The following is a 26,580-nucleotide window of genomic DNA, read 5'->3' as shown; positions in this document are numbered from 1 at the left end:
TATTTCTTTGTTTTTCTTTTCAAATGTATTTGTTATTGAAACTGGACTTTTGTCAAGTAGTTTCCCACAGCCTGCATTTTGCTGATTATATTCTAAATGGTGTAGTTCAAATTTGTCCATTCCCTGTGTTTCCTGTGAGTCAATAGTTTGATTGAGAGGCTTGGAAAAAAAAATTTTTGACAAGAAGACACTTCAGAGATGTGTATGTTTCTATAACGAGTTACATAATGCCTGATTCCCTTTTTTTGCGTGTGATATTAGCACCATTATTATATAAATCCATTATTTTAATAAGAGTTATAAAATGGGGGGAGTATCCCAATTACGTTATTTTCTTTCTTTAGTTATTGACTAGAATACTTTTAAGAAAAATTTCTCTTTATCAGCAATTTTGTTACCTGAAGATATCTTTCATATAGGTTAGAAAGGGTAAATGGTTATTTCTCTTTATTTACCAGCTTTTAAAAGAATAAGTCCTCTGGTATTCTCCGAAGTTGACTAACATTAACTTTCTTTGTTTAGCAAAGTACGATTTGTGTTTTATTCCTATATCCTTCTCTGTATTTGTCTCTCCTTTCTCCATTCTCTTCATACTTTACCTAAATACATCCTTATTCTTTTGACGCATAAGTATCTTCTTTTTCAGAACTCTTGTTTCATATGTGGATAATGCTGTTTCACTTGGAGATCATTGATTCCACACATGGGAATATAACACAGTGATCAAAAAGTGTTGAATTTGTTAATGTTCCTTGGGGAGTCTTTTCAAGGCATTTGTAGGCAAAGCCATTGGACAAAGCAAACAGAACGCCCTGAAATTGCTTCTGAGAACTAGCAAAGTTTTTTCATTCACTATGACTCAAAGCAGAGAAAGATGGCTCAAAATTGAGACTTTTCCTAGCGACTATGTACTTCTTGCATTATTACCCATCCTATATTTAAGCCGTTTAAGTCCAACCCAAGTTTCTGATCTTTTATTTTTGTTTTCATCCTTATATCCTAAGTTGATTGAAAACAAAATTCTCTTCAAAAACAAGAATCCACAAAGAGATTGAAAAATGAGTCACTCAGTGTCCTGAGGATATAAATATTTTTCCTGTGGCAAAAATTTATCCTTCCTAATATTGAGTTTTCAGGGGGCTCCCTGACCACAATTTGTTAAAAGATTTAACTCTACACACAAAAAAAATTGTGTTGGGATTAAAGCAGCATCCTAAATAACAAGATTTCCTAGAAAATATTTACATAATAGCTGTTCTAGTGAATGCTCATTACTAAATCGTTTGAATATTTGAAAAGGAAAAATAAACTGACAAAAAATAACAGTATAAGTAGAAATGCTAGAGAACTAACATTAATTTAGTGTACGTAATACACCAGGGATTGTCTAAGAGTTGTATGTATATTATTTTGCCTGGTGTTATATAAGTGAGTAGTAGGGCCAGGATTCAAACTCATATCTGACTGATAGGTACTGGTATATGCTTTCCTTCCTAATCCATATATTTTAACATGCTTTCGATGATATAGAAAAATATCAGTTTGATCTGTTTAGTGTCACTGTGTTGAGAAAAGAATCTCATGTCAGTATTTTGGTTCTTCACATAGGGTGTGGGTACAGCAATCGGAGAGCTGCCTCCATATTTCATGGCCAGGGCAGCTCGACTCTCAGGTGCTGAACCAGATGATGAAGAATATCAGGAATTTGAAGAGATGCTGGAACATGCAGAGACTGCACAAGTAAGAACAGTGGAAAAAATAAATAAAATACTTTAATTATCCCTAAAGAGGTTATGTTTAAGGTAAAATTGTTAATAGTTACTCCGAAGAAGAAAACTGCCAGTTTAAAAACAAAATATGTGGTTTGGGATGTAATATTCAGAAAAACTGATTGTAAATGCAGTCTATACAGAAAAGTGATTATAATCTTGATCTTAGAATAGGGAAATACAGAGTCAACAAGACAAGTCAGACTAAGCTAAAACACTTTGCCCGAAATGAGGGTAAATTCATGTTACCGGTGAAGTTAAGGGAATGAAACATTCTTTGTCCATTATATGTTGCTAAGTAGAATAAGTCCTCACTTAACATCATCAGTAGGTTCTGGGACTTTAAGAGAGGCAATACATAGTGAAACTAGATTTGCCATTTTCTAATTGATATAAACAAGAGTTAAGTTCCTATAACATTGTAATGAAATGATGTTGAAGGGAACAACATTATTCAAGGAACTGCTATATTGCCAGTCACACCACTGAATAATCAAGGGGACACATAGGTGGACCAGACTACGAGTTCCAAAAGGTAGAATTCCTGAGTTAATGTTTTGAAAATAACATCAAAATTATTTATCACGTTTAGAAGAAATTATTTGCAAACTCCCAATTAAGAAAGAACGATTAAAATAAACTTGTCTACGACCAGCCATGCCACTCTGAACAAGCCCAATCGCATTTGATCTCGGAAGCTAAGCAGGATCAGGCCTGGTTAGTACTTGGTTGAGAGACCACCTAGGGAAGACCAGGTGCTATAGGTGTGAAAAATAAAAAATAAGGGATTATAAACTGACAAGGTCCTTGCAATCTGTGAGGTCAACCAAGGTTGCTTTGCCTAAAAAATAAATAAAAGTTAATTAATAAAAATAAAATAAACATCCTTTATCAGTGGGGAAGAAAGATTTTTTTAGATCTGAGCACAAACTGTATATCAACCTGTATTTTAGTGTCACAGAATAGGTGTTTTATTCTTTATGGGAAATAATAATAATATTATTAACTGATTGAGTCTCCATCTTAAGGATGATAGCATAAATCAACATAGACATAAATAAAAAGGATACAAAAGTTTTGAAAGATTATATAGAAAATACATCTCTCCCCAGATTTGTTCATTAACCTATGAAATTGTTCGAAAATTGTCTTATTGTCGTGTATTTGTAAGTAGTGTGTCCACATTGCACACATATTTTTTGAAGAATAAGTTCATAGTTTTCTTCTCAGTAGAATCTGAGACCCAAAAAAGCATTACCCTGGAAGAGAAAAATATATATATTTTAATGATAGATGGTCTTTTTAAAAAAACATTATTAAATGGAAGTCAACTAAGGATAGCTGTAGTTTTTAATTGAAAACAAAACTTTCAAATATGAATGTAGAATATGGAAATGTAAAACAATAGAATAAAAGAGTTATGGACATCTGCTCTGCAAGGCAAGTTATCCTAGTATCTGCTTTGCCTTATCTACAAGCAGACATTATGCTTCTCTCTCTCACGTCATAATATTTATATTAAGGCTAATAATTACTAATATAAACAACTTTTTAAATCATATTTAATGCTTTTTAAATTCTAATATCTAATTTGACCCTTGTGTTAGAACTCTGAGTTAATATGGAAAAGTGTCCTTCTAATTTTATAGAAAACTGAAAATCCAGAAGTTGTTACCTCCCTAATTTTACATGTTTAGAAGTAGAGCTAGAACCAGAACTCAGAAGACCAGCATCACTGGTATACTCAAATTATTGAAGTCATGTCCATCTGTAAACATAGATAGCTGAGTATTCCCACTTGTGACAACTGATGATGCTTCTGTCATTTGTGGCACTAATTAACATATGTCATTTAACATCTTAAAAATTCTTTTTTTTTAATCAATATAAAAATCAGCAAGTTCAAGTAGAATAAGTCTAAGATGGTTTGCAGCTTTAAAATTTTATGCTATGGCTTGGGTGCCAAACAGGTATAAGTGTTGTTCTCTGTTAAGCCAACTAATGCACTGTGATTATTTTCCTTTTTTTAAAAGCTTTTCGTTTTAAAATGAATAGTTTTTCATTTACAGTTTCTTCAGTCTCTTCCTCTATTAGCTCTGTAAAACACCTCTCAATATCACTTTCCACTTGATAACACCTATCAAATAATATCGGTTATATATGTTTTTATTGGCATCATCACTCTGGAGTCCCCCATGCTCTCATTCTAGTCTGAACTTGGTGTTCTCTTGGCCGACTGTATAGTTGCATTTTTCTTGGTTTGGATCTTTTGTCTTCCTCTTTCATGATTTACTCCTTTGGTTGAACATATTCTTCAGTACCTCCCTGAGAAGGTACAAGTAGATGGAAAATTCTGAAAATGGTGTATTCTTCATTCAGAGTTAGTTAACTGAATATAGGATTCAAAGTGGAAAATCATTTTTAAAAAAGCCCATCTATCAAAACTTAAAATTTGGAAGGCATTGCTCAACCATCTTCAAGTTTTTGAGGACTAATTCCTGCTGAGCCCTCTTTAAAGACTGGGTTTTGATTTTGTTTTTGTTTTTCCTCTAGAAGCTAGCTTTTCGATTCTTTATCTGAGGTATGGATATATTTTTGAATTTATTCTGCCAGGCACCCAGGAAACTTGTTGATCTAGAATCCATTTGTTTAGGCAAATCTAGAGTTTATGAGCTCTTGTATTTTTCATGTCAATTTATCCTCTTTAGTTTCTCTTGCTTTCTGGCATTCTCATTAATTTGATGTTGGGCCTCCAACACCCATCATTTTAATTTTTTTAAATGATATTGCTCTTAATATTTATCTCCTTTTACTTTGTATGTGATTTATTCAGCTTTATCTTCTAACTTTAATGTTAAAATATTAACCCACTGTCATATATTTTCAGAAAGCAATTTGCATTATATTTCCAAGAAATGATTTATCTTACCTTTTGAAGATATTTCATTTTTTCAAGTTTTTTTTATTATTCTAGGCACTGGTCTTTTTCCTTTGACTGTTCCATTTCTTGTTGGAAGCTTTCTTCAAAACCTGATGATTCTAATTCTTTTGTTTGCATATAAGAATAAGGCATGTAAAAGCTGAATGGAAGCCATGTGTGTTGAGGCAACGGACAGGAGTGGCAGACTACGTTATTTACTGGAACCTCCATATATCAGTTCCTATAGAGCTTTCCTTTGTGACAGTTCAGTTTCTCTAGTGATGGATCCTCCAATTTCTTGCCTGGGAAATATAAACCTTGCTGCTGACATTCTAAAGCAAAGCCATGGAAGAGATATTGGGAATCTTCATTTACCATGTAGGTTTTCACTTAACCTGGTTTGTATTCCATCTGTGAGTACCCTACACAAACATGTCTTGAGCCCAGAACCTTTTGTTCACTTTGTCTAGAGACCATACTTCTAGGGGTCTATATTCAAATAACTGACTGTGAATGAAGAAAACACCATTTTTAGAATTTTCCGTCTACTCGGACCTTCTCAGGGAGCTACTACAGAATGTGTTCAATCAAAATGAAGGAATAAGTCATATAGTAAATCATGCAGTAGGAATGGGACCTGAAAGTCTGCTTCATATACAGCCTCCTTGTTTTCAGCCCTACCCCAGCCTCTTCTGCAGTTCTGCTGAAGATCTTTTTTGGAGTTCTGTAGTGCAAATCACTTTGCTGCTTTTCTGTATCTTCTGCTATAGGCTCTTGGATATAATCTTTTCTCTGTCCACTCTTGTTAGTAATGCTGGTTTCATCAAATAGAGAGTTCATGTTTCAATTTTCTATGTTGTGGGGTTCTTATTAAATAGCGGTATTCCAGTTATATATTGCTGAGTAACAAACCACCCCAATATTTAGTAGTTTGAAAGAACAGTCATTTATCTCACACACAGATACGCAATTTGGACAAAATGGCTTGGCTGTGAATTAGAAGGATCCACTTCCAAGGTGGTTTACTTAAATGACTGACAAGTTGATTCTGGCTGTTGGCTTGGTGTTTGGCTGGACTATTGGTTTTGGACCTCAAGTCATCCATTCAGCATGAGGCTTCTTGGGCTTCATATTATTGTGGCACCTGAGTTTCAAGAACAAGTGTTCTGAAATAACCTTGGTAGAAGCTACAGGGTTTCTTGTAACATAACTTTGGGAAGCGCAGTCATATTGCCACATTGTGTTGGCCAAGTAGATTACTAAAGCCAACCAGATTCAGAGAGGGAAATTAGACTCCACTCCTCAATGAGAGGAGTAAGCAAGAATTTGCAACCATCTTTAATTTACCAGGGGGGCAAATATCTTATTTGGTCATCTCGAAGTGGGATATTACTTCCTGTAATATCATTTTTAATAGGATAGAACATCGATAAACCAGAATTTCTTTATAGGAAAAGGAATGGAATGGTAAATGATCTTGAAATCATATAATGTGAGAAATTGTTGAAAAAAATTAGACATGTTTCCTTGAAAGAGCGAAATGATGAGCTTGTCAAATATGCAAAAAGTTGTCTTTACTGTGGCAAGAGAATGTACTCATGCTGATAAACTACAGAGGTAAGCTTTTTCTTACGGTTGGTGAATAAACGTTTTCTGAGGCCCATGTTGATTCAATATTTAAAACTTTTCTATTAAATTTAATTGTATAAAATAGAATTGCTATTTCAAAAAAAACAAGTGTTCTCTCTAGCAGGTAACTTTCATGGATCCATGCATAGTGCTCCCTATATTGGATAGAACATTAACTGGGTTACTCATTTCATTCTTTGTAATACTTTGATTCTGAGATGAGAAATAATATAGTCTATAAATTTGTTACTATCTCAAAAAGCTCAACCCAATTCTCTGACTTTAAGATTAGTCCTCTGCTTACTATACATAGCAACATTTTCATCCAGGTTAATCAATAAAAAATAAAGAACTAATAAAAAAATTTTTTTTCCCTATATTTTTTTCTTTATTACTTGTTATGCTTTTTCACCACTTTCCCTCAATTTTGTGGCTTAATATAGATTTCAGTGTGTGTATATGATAATCCCTACATACTTTTTCCTGGATTTAGAAAAGTAGTTTGTTTGTTTGTTTGTTTGTTTGTTTATTTTGCAGTTGTCGGGTGGGGGGAGGTAGGGTGGAGGGTGAGGGAGAAGGAGAGGGCATAGAAGAATAGTTTGGAGGGACCTATTACCATTTTATCACATTATAAATTATCCCAGAGAGCAGTAATGTTTTAATTCATTATTCAAAGAAGAATTTCTTGCTGTGGCTTGGGAAAATATATTTTTTGTTTTTGTTTGCTCTTGCTAACACTGTCGACTATTACTACATCCAAGCAAACTCAGCTATTTTGATACATTGCTGTGATGCATTCTCGTTTTTGTTTTTAAGGTTTTTACTGTGCAGATAAATTTATAACAATTTAAGAGATTTTTTTGTCATTTTAAGATCAGCTATCTTAAAAACTTTTTTTATGTTTTCAGGAACGAATCTGTCTTAGGTTCCTCTGTTATTTTTTTCCAAATTTGCATATTTTTAAATTACATAACTGCTTACAGTAATAAGATTGAAACATTCCAGAAGTATTAAAAGAAGTAAAAACCCACCCACATAATCCTCATAGTAGGATAATAATCATCTATTCTAAACTGTTTGCTTTGCATATATAACTTTTTAAAATAAAAACTAGTATCATACTATGAATACTAGTCTCAAGGTTTTTTTTTCACATATATAGCGTAGACATTTGATACTGATTTTTAATATTGTATTCTTATGAAGTAACAGCTCATTGTCGACAACTGGTAAATATATATATACTTAAAATAATCTCTCCATCCTTTAGTCTTTTTCTCTGTAAATATTTATAAGAGTGAGTCATGTTCTATTTATTGTTTTGTGACTTGTTTTGAATATAAAAACATTCTGTGAACATTTTTCAGTGTCAAATATTTTCTACATCTTTGTGTAACAACTTTCTAATTACAAAGTATATTTATTGTGTAAAATATTGAAAATACAAACAAAAAAAAACTTCATCTAACTGGTTCATTTACCAGTTTTCTATATTTAGTATATTTTTCATTTTCTTATTGATCCACATTCTTAAGGAGATTCCTTTTCTCATATGGTGCCAGTATTTTTTTCCATATTGTTTATTGTGTGTTTTATTGTTTGAATAAAGAAGTTTACATTTTTTCTTTATACCAATATCTTAGACTTTTCCTTTTGGAATAATGCCTAACATTATCTTCCTGAACTCTTACAATTATATAGGAAATATTCAACTGTGTTTTCTTTTTTTTTTTTTTTTTATGAGTTTATTCATTTTCTGTTAAATCTTTATTAAAAAATTTTACCTTTGGTATAATGTAGGAATATTTCTCTTTTTCAGGTGACTAGCTATTTGTGTATTCCGACACTGTTTTCTCAATGATTTTAATGTTAGTTTTGTCTTACATTTTATTGTTATAAATTGGGTATTATATTTTTGTGAATAGTTATTAATGGTATATAAAAAGATACTAAGTTTTTATTTGATAAACTATAACTTTACTGGTACCTTTTTAGTTATATCTTGTTGATTGTGACTTAAAAGTTCTTATGGTAATCAGTTTTACAAGGATCCAAAAGTTTATCTGACTTTGGTGTTGGAATTTCCTCATGGATACATGTATTTTTTAAAACCCTCAATTTGATGGGAGCAATAAAATATAGAAAAGTTGGATCAACAGTAGCTAAAACAGCAAATTAAGTAAAATTAATAATTATGAGTGGGTGTTTGAGTCTTAAGATTGCTTGAGACTAGGTAGAAAATGTGGTTTTTATCCCTTTGGTAGAATAAGTTTATCAGCAGGAAGAGTGAAAAAAACACTTGGCTCTCATTGCTTTACCATGTGCTCTCCAACTAGGTTAAAGGGTGTCTATGCTTTTACTAAGAAATAGTTACTAGGTAATTATTTTAAAGCTAAGTATTTGCTTAAATTCCAGTTTTGACTGATGGTTAGATTCCGTACTATAGATATTTGGGAGGGGGGTAGATTATTAACTCATTTATTTGAATTCTGATTCCTTATGGTACCTAACTTATTTCCATGAGTCCAGTATTGAGATAAGGCGGTATTTTTCCACTAAGCTGACTTCCTTTTGCTCTTGGCTTTCTGTCATGTTTTCACTAGATGTCTGTGGGAGGTAGACATGAATGAATGTAGCTTCCTATGACCTTGAGTAGTTCTAGCATCATTTATAAAAGTTAGGTCATCTGATTTCCTTTCTGCCTCCCATATCCAGTCATTTTTCAAGATATGTTGAGTCTACCTCCACAGTATCTTCATATCTGCCCTCTTCTTTCCCATTCCACTACTGATTCAGACCTTTATCACCAGTTTCCTGAACATTTCCAGTGACTTCCTCGTAGGTCTCCTTTTTACTAGTCTTTTTTTGCAATCAGTTCCAACACAAAGTAAAAAATAATAATTTCCTGAAAAATACCTCTGGTCCTAGAACTTTGCTGCTCAAAAATCTTCTCAGTCTCTGGAAATTGTCTCTTGCTGTATCTTTCTTGTGTACTTTTCACTTTCTACCTTCTTTTAAAACTATTTATGGACTTTCCTTATCTCTCCCAGGAGTCTGTAAACTCCTGGAAAGGAGGCCACAAAAATGTGTATATTTTCAACAGTGCCTGCCTGGTCTTGCACATAACTACTCATGAGGTAGATACTTTGAATAAACTAATAAATACCAATTAAGAGAGGCAATGTAGCATTACATGAAACATGTTCACTTAATATTGTCTTACTCTACTGCATAATAAAATGTAAAATGCAGTGAACACAGAAATCATTTTCCATAAGACAGATTTAACTATTTCGTATCTTTCAGTTTAATAGTCTGAGAACAAAAGTTCAACATAGAAGACATCATTAAGTTAAATGACATAATTTTTAATTCATGTTAAAATAACATTTGTAAAATTCTATATTTTAGAAACAAATGAAGGTTCTTATAACTCATTTATTCCATAAGCTTTATAACCAAAGAAAAGGTTAGGGCAGCCAGTATTATTGAAGTAATAGAGAATGGGATCATGGGGGTGGTTGTGGTTTTTTTGTGTTTAAAGCTTACACAATAGAGTAGGAATGTTGTACATATTTATTTAGAAGAATATGGTTTGAATAAGTGTGCTTTTCCTAAACGCCATCTGTCCAAGTGACTTTACTTGGATTCCTTATTACAAAATGTTAGGTTGCTGACTGTATGAAACAGTTTCTTATTCTATCAATATAGGAAATTGAGAATTAAGTCTAAAATAAGAAAATCAAATTTCTCAAACCTTCATCTTTTAAAAGAATCCTCCCCCTTCATTATTTATATCAAATAGCTTGTCTTCCTGTTGAGTGTAATTCATGAGTCTCTACATAATTAGGTTAAGTATTTTCTCAAAGGCTACTTTATAGTTTCTGGATTTAATCGTATTTTAAGGGAGCATTTTTTGAGCTGTTTAGGGCTATGGTATATAAATTAATACTTCCCACTTAATCTGATTTATTGAACCTAAATCCCCAAATTAAGTTTAAATACTAATATCTTACCTTGCTAGTTTGTAGTAAATAAATTTAAGCGTGTAAAAACCTTTTTTTTTAGCTTAATAGAATTTTTATCCTATTCAGAAATTTCGAGTTATATACATTATTTTATTACTGAAAACACATAACACCAAAAAAAGTTTCTCAAGTGTAATGGTAGTTCTCATTCTTATGGCCAGTGCATTTTCTTTTTATGCAATAGAATAGATTACCCAGCGAACATCGCCTAGTACAAGAGGATAATTAAAGGTTCTCTTGACGTTCTTTTGATGATGGTACATGTGTTTGATCATTTGAGTTTAGAGACTATGGGAAAGCATTTTTTTGGTGGGGGGAAGCATTTAATAATGATTATTTATACACTCACTTAAGTGCTTTAACATTCCTTTGATGCTATTCTCCGTTAAGCACATTTTCTTATGAAGTGTTTGCAGTTGCCTACACTATGTCAATGTCTGATGGTTTTTCCCCCTTGTGAAGTATCTGTTCCTTTACATACAGAGATTTATGAAATAGTTTATGGTGTGGATGATCTGAAACCCAACAGGATTCATTTTCACATAATTTAGTGCCATTTGAACACTCTGGGTGTCAGTTGTTGCTGGGACCTGTTTTTAACTCTGTTGAACCTTTGCTGGCTGTGGTTTGTCTGGCCATCACATGACTTCTCTGAAAATTCCCCCTCCTCTTCATTTCCAGTAAACTGTTTGAGTAGGAGTGAGTCAGAGTGAAACCAGCTTCCCTGTAACCACAGGGCTTGTTAAAGAATTTGTCAACGTGGACTCTAGAGGGTTTGCATTAAGCTTTGCCGTAACTGCTATGGTTTGTGTTGCGTCAGGAGTTCCACAGAAAGGCTTCCTGCTCTGCTGGTCTTTTGCTTGTTTGCAAAGGGTTAACCTGATAAACTGCCATAATGAACATTAGAAACACTTGTTAAACACATTTCTTTATCATTTAAAAGCCCTGTCAAAGTTATCAAGGCTTATTGTAGTTTCTCTTTACAGAATCAACCAACCACACCCAACAACAATTAGTTTTTGAAAAGGCAGGCCTTTTCTTTCAGAGCTGGCTAGTGATTTTACCACAAAGTACCATCAAGATTAAGCAATTTTAAGTGGTCTCTTTTGAAGGATTCTGTTGCAGGATATTGTAACTAACTAACAAAGTTAGCTCTGGTACACAGAGGTCACTTGCATGTAGCTGGACAAGAAAAGGTAGCACTTAAAGTACTTCTGTAGCTGCTTTAAAACAAGCCATAGTCATGTGTCTGTAAGAGCTGAATGAGGCTGCTGAGGACAGGACATTGCGAGCATCACTCATTCATAGGATTGCCGTAGTTAGAGCCTACTCAATGGCATAGAACCCACAGTTACACACTCTAAACACACTTAGCATGATTTATGATGGAATTCTTAATGCCTCATTTTATTTGCTTTCTCAGGAAACTTTTACTTTGTTTTGAACTCCTTTCTCTACGCTATTCCCAGTCTTTTATTATTAATCTTTCTTCATTTTCTGACTCTTCTTTATTTCATTAACCCATTCTTATAATTGTATTAACTGACTGAAGCATTAAGAGAGTTGTAACTTGATGCAAACTGCTGAATGAATGGACACTAGAAAATTTTATGCTCATTGTGCATTCCTCAGTCTGACGTTTTTTACATGTGCATTTCTATATTTAACCATATCTCAGCCAGACTTTCATTTAATGAATACATTTAAATTCAGCCTCCTAAAAATCGTTTTTATTCTGCTTAATTTGTTTTGGTAACAAAATAAATTTAGGGAAAAGAGCATGGTAGAAAATTTTGAGCTAGTTATGTCACAGGAAAGAATACAGAGTAATGGAAGTTTTAAATTGTTTATATTCTAGCAATACGAACTCTCTGATCAAATTAAAATAGAAAAAAAATTGATAAAGAAGCAATTCTAATTGAAATTACATGATTTTAAAATGAAAAAAGAGGTTAATGTAGCCTAGTCATTAACAAAGTGCCGTGAATAATAAATGTTTAAGACTTTTCTTATTAGTTTGCTTTGATTGCTGGAATAGAATATAGTTTTGGTTTATGTCTGCTTTTTTCTTTTTATTTGCACACCTATTTACAGATATGGAAAAAAATAAGCAGGGGGTAAGGGTTAGGTTACCTTTGTTAAACTAATTTAAAGATTCTTTTTCAGATTTGTGTTTCAAACATCTTTTGTAAAATGCCTTTAGAAGGGCTCTTTTCACTGAAACTTGGACCAACAGACTATGTATGCTGTGCTTTTGCTCATGAATTTGCAAATCAGTTAACACGTAAATACAAACCTATATTCTATTTTAAGTGCCAGGGGTCCGGGCCCAAGATCAGAGTTTAATGCAAGACGTGGATGGTAGAATAACTATTATGCTCATTTCCTATTACAAAAGGTGTTTTTGTTTCTAATTAGCCACTGTGTTTGGTTTGTCATAATAGATCTGTAGTTATCTCTTGCTGGGTATTTAAGGGAATTCTTTTTGTAGAGTGTTCCTCCTGTTTTCCTATCTTTGTCATTACAATGTAAAAACATGTCATGCTTTTAAACTAAAGTGCTATATAAAGATATCAGAACGTAGACATGGTAATTAATCCATTTCTCCTCTCAAAAGTAGTCATGTACTCTAGAGTTCTTTGTCCCTTGCCCTGATATGGGCCTGCATCAATTAATTTATCAAAACCTGTAAACATTTGTATTTTTACTACTTCTTGAGGTAATAACTTTCAGAAAGCAGTGCTTCCATTTGTTTGTTTTAAATTTGCCTCTCATTCTAGTATTGTAAGATTTTTTTTAACACTTCCCCTTTTCTCAAAACTTTATAAATTTCAGTTAGATGCCTTTTTAGCCTTTCTAGAGAAGGTAATCATTTACTTTTTATATCTAACAGCCCCAAAACACTTTGATCACTTTTCATGAATTTTTATCTAATTCTTTTGTATCTTTCCTACCATGAAGTTATCAGAACTGCATATGATTTTCCAGGGGCAACTACATTACCGTACTCATTTTTTTTAGATTTCTACAACTACAGTCCTGTCTGACAGTGCATTTTGCTAATGTTTTTAATAAATTGTTACTTTATTAAACTGTTTACTTCAGAGGCTCCCATTTCCCTTTCCTTTGTTCATATCTTAAAACTTTTATAATTTATTATTTTATATTTAAATAGATTTTTCCTAAATCTGTTACCTTACTCTTGTCCACATTGAAACTTTCCTGCTACTTTTCTTACTAGCTCATTTACATGATTTTTCAATTTATTGCCATAAATTTGGAACTTCTGATTTCAGCTGCAGATTTGGAACTTAAACCCTCTGCTCCTTTTTCCAGGGCCATTTATAAATTTCTTAAGTAGAATTAGTTCTAACTTAGGAAAGAACCCCACTATTCATGTTTCTAATAATAGAGAAGATCCCATTTATCTTTATCCTTTGTTGTTAGTCTCTTAAGTTTCCTGCTCCTGACAGTTTTATAAATTCCATACTGACTTAGTTTTCATAGCTTTGAATATTTAAGTCATGTTCATCTCAACCATTTTTTTTCTTTTTTCATTCACCCAGACTAGCATTATTATTGTCGTACATACCTAGCAGATTATCATATGCTTTTTGTTTTTTAGATTCCAATTTGAGTCTGGAAATAAACGTTATTCATTATTTACTTGTAACCAAAATACAGTCAATTATAAAAGGCTTAAAATGAAAGATGATTTTTTTTTTCCTTAGCACCAACTGAGATATAGTAAATAAACTCTTTCTGGTGAGATATGAGGAGATCACATGAGGAGATACTGGCTTCAGACAGGAAAAAGAAAGAAGAAAAAATTTTATTACTTGTATATGTCATTTCTAATAAATCTTGCATACTCAGACATTTTCCCTGAGTGTGTAGAGTATTGTTCTTCTTGACCTACAGAGTCCTTTCTTTATTTCAAATAGAGGCTAGGTAAGCACTGTTAGGAATAGATACCTGCCTGCTTAAGAATTAGCATTAGGTTTCTTTTCAACAGGGAGAGAGAGAGGAAAGGGAAAAAGCAAATACTGGCCAATTTTAATGCTGGTAACTTGGATTTTAATTTTAATTTGACTGGACTCTGAAAGGGAGGGTAAAAGCACTTATCTGAACTTTCAAAAATCTGGTTTTTTTAATCTAAAAATGTTAACAAAGAAAGCCTCCTGAAACCTTACTTCTTCCATCTCTTTCCTTCCAGACTACCCAAGAGATTATTTGTATTATTAATTATTCAAGATTAGTAATCATAGTGAGATAACCATTACAGGTATAACTAAAAAATTTCCTCTTATTTTCTGGAGACAAGAATATGTTGATTCAGAACAAGCATTTAGGAGCATAGTAATCTAAACTATTTCCACCCTCTTCTCATGGAGGATTTAGTAAACTGATTGGTGGCACTGCAAGGCAGATTTGATAAATTTTCAATTCTTAATGCATTTTCTGTCTTCCTTCCTTCCTGATTTACAGTCCTCTTCCTTCCTTGATATTAACATGTTGCTTTTCTCTTTTTAAAATTAAAAAAAAAAAAATACCTCTTTTCCCCTAAGTTATGAGATTACATTAGAATTGAGCTCATCATGTCTGACTAAGAATTCCAACAATATATTTTATTTCACAGGTCTTAGGTTTTTTCACTTTTTTGACAGTAATATAACTTCAGCCTAAACTGTTTTTGTCCCATAATCAGTTTTATCTCTTATTTATCATGGTGATAAATATTATCACCATTTTACAGAAAAGATGAAGAAACTGTAGCTCAGAGAAGTTTAAAGGCTGTCATATTAGTGTTTATGTTCTTTTTCTCTAAGTACTTTTTATCTTTTTTTGTTTTTTTATGCTCTCCCTTGCATTGTAGGTTTCCTGATATTGATCATCTATTTCCCCTTTTTACAAGTTGTAATCCATTAACCATATATACATTCTAGATTATTTCTCAAAGAAAGAAACTTGCTGAAATTCTCTTCCCCTAAACTTTTATCCTGGCTTAGTCTCTCACCTCCTTTAGGATTTTGATCAAATGTCACCTTTTGTGTAAAGGCTTTCTCTGCCCATCTTATTTTAAAATTACCCCTTCCTTGCCATCCAGTTCTATATTTTTTACTCCTCCAACTAAAATGTAAGAAGCTCCATGAGGGTCCAAATTATTATCAGTTTCAGTGTTGTATCCCCTGCTCAATCGTGTTTGGCATGTAGTAAATACTTGGTAAACATTTGTTGAATAAACGACTGAACCACTATGTCCTCTTCTTGGTATTTTTATTACCTTTCATGTAGTAGTTACTAGCTTTATTTGGTTGAATTTAATTGCTTTTAAGTAAGAATTCTGGTTTTTGTAAAAGATTCTAATTTTTCTAAAATTCTGTGAACAGAAAATATGTTGTTTTTTTCTATAACTTAGCATTTAAAATACTTAAAGCTTTTCTTTTCCTCATTTTCATGTTTGAATTTATTCAATCTTCATGTGTTTGAGTGTTCAAAGCTGCTAATGACCACAGACACACTGATGTATAGCAGAGGGAAAACCTTTAGATTTTCTTGAGATTTGTTATCAGTTGGCAACATGGAAGCAATATTAAGAGTCATCTATGTTATAGCCACTCTTGAAAGATGTTTAACACTGTCTACTAAGGTCAAGCATACACATACCCTATGATTTAGCAATTCTGTATGTAGATTTATACCCAAAGAAAGATGTATCATCAGGTGACTTGTACAACGATGTTCCTAGCAGCGTTATTCTTAATAGTCCCAAATTGGAAACAACCCTGGTGTTCACCAGCAGTAAAGTAAATAAATTAATTGTGACATATTCATGCAATGGAATACTATACAGCAACAAATTCATAATTGCTAAATGCAGCAGCATGGATGAATCACATGCACATAATGTTGAGCTACAGAAGCCAGACATCAAAGAGGACCTACTATATAATTCCATTTATGTAAAGTTCAAAAATAGGCAAGCTACATCTGTGGTAATAAAAGTCAATGATAGTGTTTATTTTAGGGAAAGGAGTAATTACTAGGAGAGCCACCAGTGGGGTTTCTGGAATTCTGGTAATGTTCTATATCTGGATCTCAGTGATAGTTACATGGGTGTGCTCATTGTAAAATTCCATCAAGATGTATATTTTAGATTTGTATACCTTACTATATATCTGTTGTACATCAGTTAAAAAAAAAAAAAAAAAAGGCTTTACCTCTCTTACCTGCAAAGTAAAGTGCTGAAAAATACATTAGTACATGCAGAAATCCATTTAATCCTGATCTTCACCCAGGTATAGCTGATAGCCTCCTATTCTTTGCAAACGCTCTGAAATGTGTGTTGTAGATTATATATTCCTTATCTATATTATTATGTGAAAAAAAAAATCTTCCTGATCATTCTCACATAATTTTTGAAAGGTTTAATGTAGATGAAGTACCATGACACCTACTAAGGCATGATAGCATTTAAGTGAATTATTTTCAGGCCTTATTTTTACTATAACCTGTAATAAAAAATATATTGATTGTACTTCAGAACACAGAGCCTGTGCATATATGTAACTGAAAAAAATGTTTCCTGACAAAGTGTTTACTAGTATTTACTGGTATCACATATATTGATCTCACATGTTCTATTCATAAAAAAACAAGATGCTATTTGTAATATAAATTTTAATAGTATGAAATCTAATAAAATTGCACTAAATAATAGAGATAATATGAATATAAACAGGAAAAAATCTAGAATTTTCTTTCCAAATTTCTAGATGGATCTAGTTTTTTAGTATTTGTTAAATTTAGCAAGTTGACAAAATAAATATTTCTTACTGTTTCAGAGAATGTACAAGATCCTCTTTGCTTGTGTTTGTTTTTGGACATGCCTTCATTGATTTTGATTGATGTGAGATCTGATTTTTATATTTTATATATAATTCCTTCCTCTTTTGAAGGGGAAAGATGGTCTTTATTTTCTTTTTTCTTTTTAAAAACTTTGTACTGTTTTTACTGAGGTAATATTGGTTAATAATATAGGTTTCAGGTGTACATTATAATTTGATATCTGTATACATTATGGTGCGCTCACCACCAAAAGTCTAGCTTCCATCCATCACCATATATTTGCCCCATTTTGCTATCCTCCTGCCCCCTTCCCCTCTAGTAACCACCAAATTATTATCTGTATCTATTTATTTTTTTTTTCTGTTTGTTCATTTGTTGCTTTTTTGTTTTATGTTCCAAGTATGAGTGAAATCATATAATTCTGTCCTTTTCTATATACTATATACCTCACTTATTAGCATAATACTACTTCAAGATCCATCCACGTAGTCACAAATGTAGTATTTCATTTTTTTATTGCTAAGTATTCCATTGTGTGTGTGTGTGTATATATATATATATATACACACACACACACCACATCTTCTTTATCCTTTCATTTGTTGATGGAAACTTAGATTATTTCCATATCTTAGTCCTTATAAATCTCACTGCAGTGAACATAGGGGTACATATATCTTTTTAAATTAGTGTTGTCATCTTCTTTGGATAAATACCCAGATGAAGAATTGCTGGATCATATGGGAGATCAATTCTTAATTTTTCGAGGAATCTTCATACTGTTTTCTGTAATGGCTGCATTAATTTACATCCCCACCAACAATGTACAAGGGTTCCCTTTTTTCCAAATCCTCTCCAGCACTTATTATTTCTTGTCTTTTGATGATAACCATTCTAGCTGGTGTAAAGTGGTATCTCATTGTGGTTTTGATTTTCATTTACTTAATAATGATATTGAACATCCTATTATGTGCCTATCGGCCCTGTGTATGTCTTCCTTGGAAAAATGTTTATTCAGATCTTCTGCCCATTTTTTAATCAGATAATTTTGTGGTTCTTGTTGAGTTGTATGAATTCTTTATATATTTTCGTTATTAACCGGTATCAAAAATTTAATTTGCAAGTATTTTCTCCCATTTAGTTGTTTTCATTTTTGTTCTTTTTTATTTTTAATGTGCCAGAGAAAAGGAAACCATAGTCTTATTTTTTAGATAATGACAAAAGCAAGTACCTAAAGAATCTAATACTGTTTTATAATAATTATCTTTAACATTAAAAAGTTAGTGTACTTGCTGGAATATGAAGAAAACAGGAAAACTGTTTGCTCATTACACATTGTAGTATACAAATTTCTCATATTTGTCATTTAAAGTCTTGATTTTTGCCACATCTGTGAGCCAGTTGTACCATTAGTTCCTTATTGAATTTTTTAACTGCTAAATTTTGTTAAATTGAGATATAGTTGACATATAACATTGTTTGAGTTTTAGCTGTACAACATAATGATATGATATATATTGCAAAATGATTACCATGATAAGTCTCATTCACATTCCTTACCACACTGTATGTTCTTTTCTTGTGATGAGAACTTTATGTATTATTAACTATAGTCACCATACTATACATTACATCCCCAGAACTTATTTATGTTATAACTGAAAATTTGTACCTTTTGACTACCTTTGCCCATTTCACCCACCTCCACCCCCTCCACTGGCAACCAACAATCTGTTCTCTGTATCCATTACTTCTGGGGGTGTTTTTTTAGATTTTGTATATAGGTAAAATCATATCGTTTTTGTCTTTCTCTGACTTATTCCACTTAACGTGCCCTCAGGGTTCATCCATGTTGTTGGAAATGAAAGGATTTTCTTTTTTTTTTTCTTATGGCTGAATAAGTGAGTGAGTGAGTGTGTGTGTTTGTGTGTTCCCACATTTGCTTTATCCATTCATCCATCTATGGACTCTTAAGTTGTTGCCATATCTTGGCTATTGTAAATAATGCTGCAATAAACAAGGTGTACATATTTGTGTGTGTGTGTGAAATAGTGATTTTTGTTTCCTTTGGCTCAGTACTCAGAAGTGGAATTGCTAGATCACTTGGTGGTTATATTTTTAATTCTTGAGGAACCTCCATACTGGCTGTACCATTCATTCCTACCAACAGTGCACAGGGGTTTTCCTTTCTCCACGTATTTGCCAACACTTGTTATCTCTTGTCTTTTTAATGATAGCCATTCTAACAATTGTGAGGTGATATATCATTGTGGTTTTGATTTGCATTTCCCTGATGATTAGTGATGTTGAGTACCTTTTCATGTACCTTTTGCCATATGTATGTCTTCTTACCTATTTAAATCCTCTGCTCATTTTTTTAAATTAATAATTTTATATTTTAGTTATACTTGACATATAATACTATATTAGTTTCAGGTGTACAAACATGGTAATTAGACAGCTCTACAATTCACAAAGTGAATCACCCCCAATAAATCTAGTGCCCTTCTGACACCATACATAGTTATCAAAGTATTGTTGGCTATATTCTTATTCTATACTTTCTATCTCCATGACTGTTTTGTAACTATCAATTTGTACTTCTTAATCCATTCCTCCTTTATCACTGACCCCCTCTATTCCTCCTCCCATCTGGTAAACTTCAAAATGTTCTCTGTATCTGTGAGTTCGTTTCTGTTCTTTTTTAGTTTGTTTATTTTGTTCTTTAGATTCCACATATACATACAATCATATAGCATTCATCTTCCTCTATCTGACTTACTCCATTCCACTCTAGAGGTCCATCATGAAATATCTTTTCCATCCCATTATTTTTAGTCTGTGTGTGTCTCAATCTACAGTGAGTCTTTTGTAGGCAGCATATGTGAGGGTCTTGTTTTCTTATCCATTCAGCCACCCCATATTTTGATTGGCGCATTGAATTCTTTTTCATTTGAAGTACTTGTTGATATATATGTAGTTACTGCCATTCTTTATTTAAACTTTTGCTACACATTTTTTCTTCTTCTTAAAGAAGTCCCTCCAACATTTTCTGTAATATTGACTTAGTGGTGATGAACTCCATTAGCTTTTTCTTGTTTGGGAAGCACTTTATCTGTCCTTTAATTCTAAATGCTAGGTAAAGTAGTCTTGGTTGTAGGTCCTGGGTTTTCATCACTTTTAATATTTGATGCCAAGCCCTTCTAGCCCATAAAGTTTCTGTTGGGAAATCAGCTGACAGTCTTATCAGTATTCCCTTGTATGTAACTAATTGCTTTTCTCTTGCTGCTTTTAAGATTCTCTTTAAATTTAACTTTTGGTATTTTATTTATGGTGTGTCTTGGTGTGATCTTCTTTGGGTTCCTATTGTCTCAGAGTCTCTGAACTTCCTGGGGTTGTACATCTATTTTCCCCATCAGGTTAAGGAAGTTTTCCATCATTATTTCTTAAGATAGGTTTTCAATTCCTTGCTCTCTCTCTTCTTCTGGTACCCCTATGATGCAAATGTTGTTACACTTGATGTTGTCCCAGAGGCTTCTTAAACTATCTTTACTTTTTTGGATTATTTTTTTCTTGCACTTCTGATTGGGTGTCCTCTGTTATCCCATCCTCTGTATCAGTGATTTTTGATCCTTCATTTCCTTCACTCTGCTGATTCCTTCTAATATATTCTTCATCTCAGGTATTGTATTCTTTATTTCTGACTGGTTTCCTTTTGAAATTTCTACCTCCGTTTTTACATTTTTTTATCTCTTTAAGTTCTCACTGAGTTCATCTACTCTTCCTCTAAGTTCCTTCAGCACCCTTATAACCATTGTTTTGAAATCTCATCTGGTATATTGTTTGTCTCAATTCTGGTGAATTCTTTTTCTGGAGCTTTGTTGTGTTCTTTCAAGTGGGACATGTTTTTTTGTTCCTCATTTTGGCTACCTCCCTTTGTCTATTTCTATGTATTAGGTAGGGGTCCTCCTAAGTCTCCCAGTCTTAGTAGAGTGTCTTTATGTAGTAGGTGTGCTGTGGGGCCCCTTAAGACAGACCTGAGAGGGGTCCAGCTGTAGACCAAGTTCATCAGCAGCCTGTGCACCTTTGGGGCCACCTGGTAAGATTCACCAAGCAATCCACATATGGCTGCCACTTGTATTGGGCTTATAGGTGTCTTGAGGGGCCAAGTCAGAGACCGAGGCTGGCTGGCACTAGTGCGAGGCTTGGAGCAGCTGCTCAGCAAGAGATATAGGGCATGGCAAGGCCACATGCTGCTTCTTTGGGTTTTTAGAACCTTTGGGAGATTTATGAAAGTTTTCAGCAGGAGCCAAAACAGCCCATTTTATGATGGAATAAATCACTGGATGTGGCTTTGGTGGGTCTAAAAGTTGGGAGAGGCATAGTCTCAGGGAATCCCCTAGGCAGAGAAACCTGTGTTATACGGATTGATGGTACCTGCGTCTGCAGGCTGGGATGCGGGAGGGCTCAACAAAGGGCTTCTGCCTGCACCTCTGTCCTGGTGCCAGCTGCCCTTCCAGCCTTCACACTATAGCCCAACAGCTCAGCACCTCTCCATGTGCCCCTGGAGTCCCTCAACCAGCTGCCCCAATGCTGGAGATCAGAGCGATTGAGTCCATCAGGGAGTAAAGCCAGATGTGGGCCCTTTAAGAGAAAGATCCCCAGTTCCTAAAGCCCTCTGTCTCACTTAGCTGCAAGTTCCACTGGTTTTCACAGCCAAAGGTTGTGGAGACTTCTCTTCTGGCACTGGAACCCTGGGCTGGGGAGCCCAGTGTATAGTTGAGACCCCTCACTTTTCAGGTAGTGGAGGTGGCTCTGCAGACAAAATAGCCTTCCCGATCTTGACTGCCACACGCGGTTGTGGGACCAGCCTGTTTTGCATCTTCACCTCTCCTACCATTTTGAGGTGACCCTGTTACTTGAGGTAACCTAGTTGTAAGGCTCCTGTTCAGCCAGACCTTTTTCCGTGTACTGGTTGCTCTGTAGTTTTGTTATCATTTTGGCGTGGTCGCTAGAGGAGACATGCATAGCCTCTACTTTCTACTCCAGCTTAAATCCTCTCTTCCTTTGCCCATTTTTTAAATATATTTTTTTTCTTCTGTTGAGTTGTTCTTATATACTTTGTATAGTAACCCCTTATTAGATATATGGTTTGCAAGTATTTTCTGTGATTCAGTAGGTTGCCTTCTCTCTCTCTCTCTCTCTCTCTCTCTCTCTCTCTCTCTCTCTCTCTCTCTTTTGGATGGCTTCCTTTACTGTACAGAAGCTTTTTAGTTTTGTGTAATTTTCACTCGTTTTGCTTTTGTTGCCTTTGCTTTGGTGTCATATTCAAAAAATCATTGCTAAGACCAGTGTTAAGAAGCTTGCTCCATGTGTTTTCCTCCAGGAGTTTTATAATTTTAGATCATATATTCAAGTCTTAATTTTGAGTTGACTTTTTATATATGGCGTAAGATAGTAGTCCAGTTTTATTCTTTCACATGTGGTTATCCATTTTTCCCAGCACCATTTATTGAAGAGACCATCCTTTCCTCATGGTATATTCCTGGCTCATTTGTCATAAGTTAACTGATCATTGGATTTATTGCTGGGCCCTCTATTCTTTTCCATTGATCGATGTGCATGTTTTTAAGCCAATTCATACTGTTTTGATTATTACAGCTTTATAATATAGTTTGTAATCAGGAAGTGTGATGCCTCCAGCTTTGTTAATCTTTATCAAGATTGCTTTGGCTAGTCATTGTGGTTGCATACAAAATTTTGGATTGTTTGTTTTAGTTCCATGAAAAATACCATTGAAATTTTGATAGGGATTTGAGTGAATCTGTAAATTGCTTTGAATGGTATGGATATTTTAACAATATTTATTCTTCCAGTTAATGAGTACAGAATATCCATTTATTTTCATCTTCTTCAATTTCTTTCTTTAATGTCATATAGTTATCAGCATACAAGTCTTTCACCTCCTTACTCAAATTTATTCCTAGGTATTTTCTTTTTGATGCCATTGTAAATGCAACTGTTTTCTGAATTTCCCTTTCTGATAGTTCATTATTAATGTATGGAAATGTGACTGATTTTTATGTATTGATTTTGTATCTTGAAATTTTAGTGAATTAGTTTATTTGTTCTAATAGATTTTTGGTGGAGTCTTTAGAATTTTCTCTATAAATGTTGTCTGCAAATGGAGACAGTTTTACTTTTTCAGTTCTGAATTCAAAGCCTTTTTCTTGCCGAATTGCTCTGGCTAGGACTTCCAGTATTATATTGAATAAAAGTGGTGAGAGTGAATGTCCTTGTCTTGTTCCTGATCTTAGGGGGAAAGGTTTCAGTTTTTCACCATTGAGTATGATATTAGCTGTGGATTTGTGTCATATAAGGCCCTTAATTAAGAAGTATATTCCTGCTATACCTACTTTTACTCTGTCTACCTTCCCCTTCTTCCCTCCGGTAACCACGAGTCCATTGTCCATGTCCATGAGTCGCTGTTTGTTTGTCCTGCTCATTTGTTGCTTTTAGGTTTATTTCCCACATATAATTGATATCATGTGATTTTCAACTTTTTCTGTCTGGCTTATTTTGCTTAGGATGATTATCTCGAGGTCCATCCATGTGGTCACAAATGGCAGTATTTCATCTCTTCTTATGGCTGGGTAATATTCATTGTATATATGTACCACAGCTTTTCTTAGCCAATCATCTATCATAGGACACTTCAGTTGCTTCCATGCCCTGGCCACTGTGAATAATGCTGCTATGAACATCAGTGTGCAAATATCTTTTCAGATATGGGTTTTCAAGTCTTTGGGGTAAATACTCAGCAGAGGGATTGCTGGATCATATGATAGATCGATTCTTAGTTTTCTGAGGAACCTCTATACTGTTTTCCATAGTGGCTGTACCATTTTGCAGTCCCACCAGCAGTGTATGAGGGTTCCTTTTTCTCTGCATCCTCTCCAACATTTGTTATTACTTGTCCTATCGATTAAAGCTATTCTAACAGGTGTGAGATGGTATCTCATTGTAGTTTTGATTTGCATTTCCCTAATAACTGAGATCTTGAGCATCTTTTCAAATATTTGTTGGCCATTTGTATGTCCTCTAGGGAGAAGTGTCTGTTCAGGTCCTTCTACCTATTTTTTGATTGGATCGTTTTTGTTGTGTTGTTATTGAGTTGTATGAGTTCTTTGTATATTTTGGATATTAGGCCCTTATCAGAGGCGTTGCTTGCAACTATATTTTCCCAATCAGATGGTTGTCTCTTTACCTTGTCAACGGTTTCTTTTGCTGAGCAGAAGCTTTTAAGTTTGATGTAGTCTCATTCATTTATTTTAGATTTTACTTCCCTTGCCTTCGAGGTCAAACTCATAAAATCATCTTTAAATCCAAGGTCCTTAAGTTTAGTTCCTATGTTTTCTTCTTGCATTTTATTGTTTCAGGTCTTATATTCAGGTCTTTAATTCATTTTGGGTTAATTTTGGTGTGTGGTGATAAACGAGTCTAGTTTCATTCTTTTGCAGATAGCTTTCCAGTTTTCCCAGCACCACTTACTGAAGAGGCTTTCCTTTCTCCACTGTATGTTTCTGGCTTTTTGTTGAAAATTATTTGCCCATATAAACATGGATTTACTTCTGGACTCTCGATTCTGTTCTGCTGGTCTGTGTGTCTGTTTTTCTGCCAATATCATGCTATTTTGATTATTGTCACTTTGTAGTAGAATTTGAAGTTGAGCAGAGTGATGCCTCCAGCCTCTTTCTTTTTTCTCAGGATGGCTTTGACAATTCGAAGTCTTTTGTGCTTCCATACAAATCTGATGATTTTTTGTTCTGTTTCTTTAAAAAATGCCGATGGGATATTGATGAGGATTGTATTAAATCTGTATAATGCTTTAGGTAATAAGGTCATTTTAACTATGTTGATTCTTCCAATCCAAGAACACAAAATATCTTTCCATTTCTTTGTACCTTCTTCAATTTCTTTTAATAGGGTCTTATAGTTTTCATAATATAGATTCTTCTCATGTTTTGTTAGATTTATTCCTAGGTATTTTATTCTTTTTGTTGCAATTGCAAAAGGAATTATTTTTTCCATTTCTTTTTCTGACACTTCATTGTTAGAGTACAAGAATGCTATGGATTTTTGTATCCAGGAACTTTACTGTATTTGCTTATTGTTTCTGGTAGTGTTCTTGTGGAGTCTTTAGGGTTTTCTATAGAGAATCATGTCATCCACAAATAGTGACAGTTTGACGTCTTCGTTTCCTAGTTGGATGTCTTTTATATCTTTCTCTTGCCTGATTGCACTTGCTAAGACCTTCAGTGTTATATCGAATAACAGTGGTGATAGTGGACAACCTTGCCTTGTTCCTGATCTTAGAGGGAAGGTTTTTAGTTCAATGTTGTGATCATAAATGGATGGCGTATCTTGTTGAAGGCTTTTTGTGCATATGTTATTCTAATTGCCATTTTCTTTTTTTTTCCTCTATTTTTGTAATTTCTTTGTTCTCTTATTGTCTTCTTTTGTCATTTGATGATTTTCTGTAGCAATATGCTTTTTGTCTTTTCTGTTTGTTGTGTATCCTTTATAGATTTTTGCTTTGTGGTTACCATGAAGCTTAAAACATCTTATGTTTATGACAGTCTATTTTAAGTTGATAACTCAAGTTCAAATGCATTCTGAAGCTCTACATTTTTACTATCCCCTACACATTTTATGTTTTCGACGTCACAATTTACCTCTTTTTATTTTATGTACCCATTAACAAATTATTGTAGTTTTAATTATTTTACTTAATTTGTCTTTTAATACCAGCTTTGTAAGTGATTAACTCACCATCTTCACAACATTAGATTATTCTGAATTTAACTATATATTTAACTTTACCAATGAGGTTTATATTTTCATATATGTTTTTGCTAAACTTTGGATTTCGCTTGTCTGAAAAACTATTTCTTCTTTTCTGACAGACAACTTTGCTAGGTATAGTATTTTTGGTTGGCAAGTTATTTTCTTTTAGTACTTTGAATTTATTGTGCCACTCCTGGACTTCAGAATTGCTGTTGAAAAACTCACTTATCTTATGGGGTTCCCTGGTATATAACATGTTCTTTTTCTCTTGCTGTCTTAAAGATTCTTTTCTTGTCTTTAACTTTTGACAGTTTAATTATAATGTGTCTTTCTGTGGATCTCTTTAGATTCATCTTTCTTGAAATTCTGGGCTTCCTGAATCTGGACATCTCTTTCCTTCATCAGAATAGGGAAGTTTTCAGCCATCATTTCTTCAAGTCATTTTTCTTTCTCTTTCTCTGTCTCTTCTCCTCCTGGGACACATATAATAGAAATATTTGTTTATTCGTTGTTGTCTTCTAAGTCTCTTAATCTATTG

General features: G+C 33.6%; 1 protein-coding gene across 5 annotated transcripts in view; it reads left to right on the top strand.

The window, feature by feature from the left end:
* The window catches only part of VMP1 (vacuole membrane protein 1), a 102,471-nt gene that overhangs the window by 42,130 nt on the left and 33,761 nt on the right, over nt 1-26,580 (top strand). For all 5 annotated transcript variants that reach the window (XM_036222408.1, XM_016143403.2, XM_016143402.2 and 2 more), the window contains one exon: nt 1,609-1,740. In XM_036222408.1, the coding sequence (XP_036078301.1) occupies nt 1,609-1,740 (132 nt within the window). The remainder of the gene's footprint in view (nt 1-1,608; nt 1,741-26,580) is intronic.

This window comes from Rousettus aegyptiacus, unplaced genomic scaffold (genome assembly GCF_014176215.1).
Source record: "Rousettus aegyptiacus isolate mRouAeg1 unplaced genomic scaffold, mRouAeg1.p scaffold_m13_p_6, whole genome shotgun sequence".
In the NCBI taxonomy this organism is placed as follows: domain Eukaryota; kingdom Metazoa; phylum Chordata; class Mammalia; order Chiroptera; family Pteropodidae; genus Rousettus; species Rousettus aegyptiacus.
This window is presented reverse-complemented; position numbering and strand designations above follow the sequence as displayed.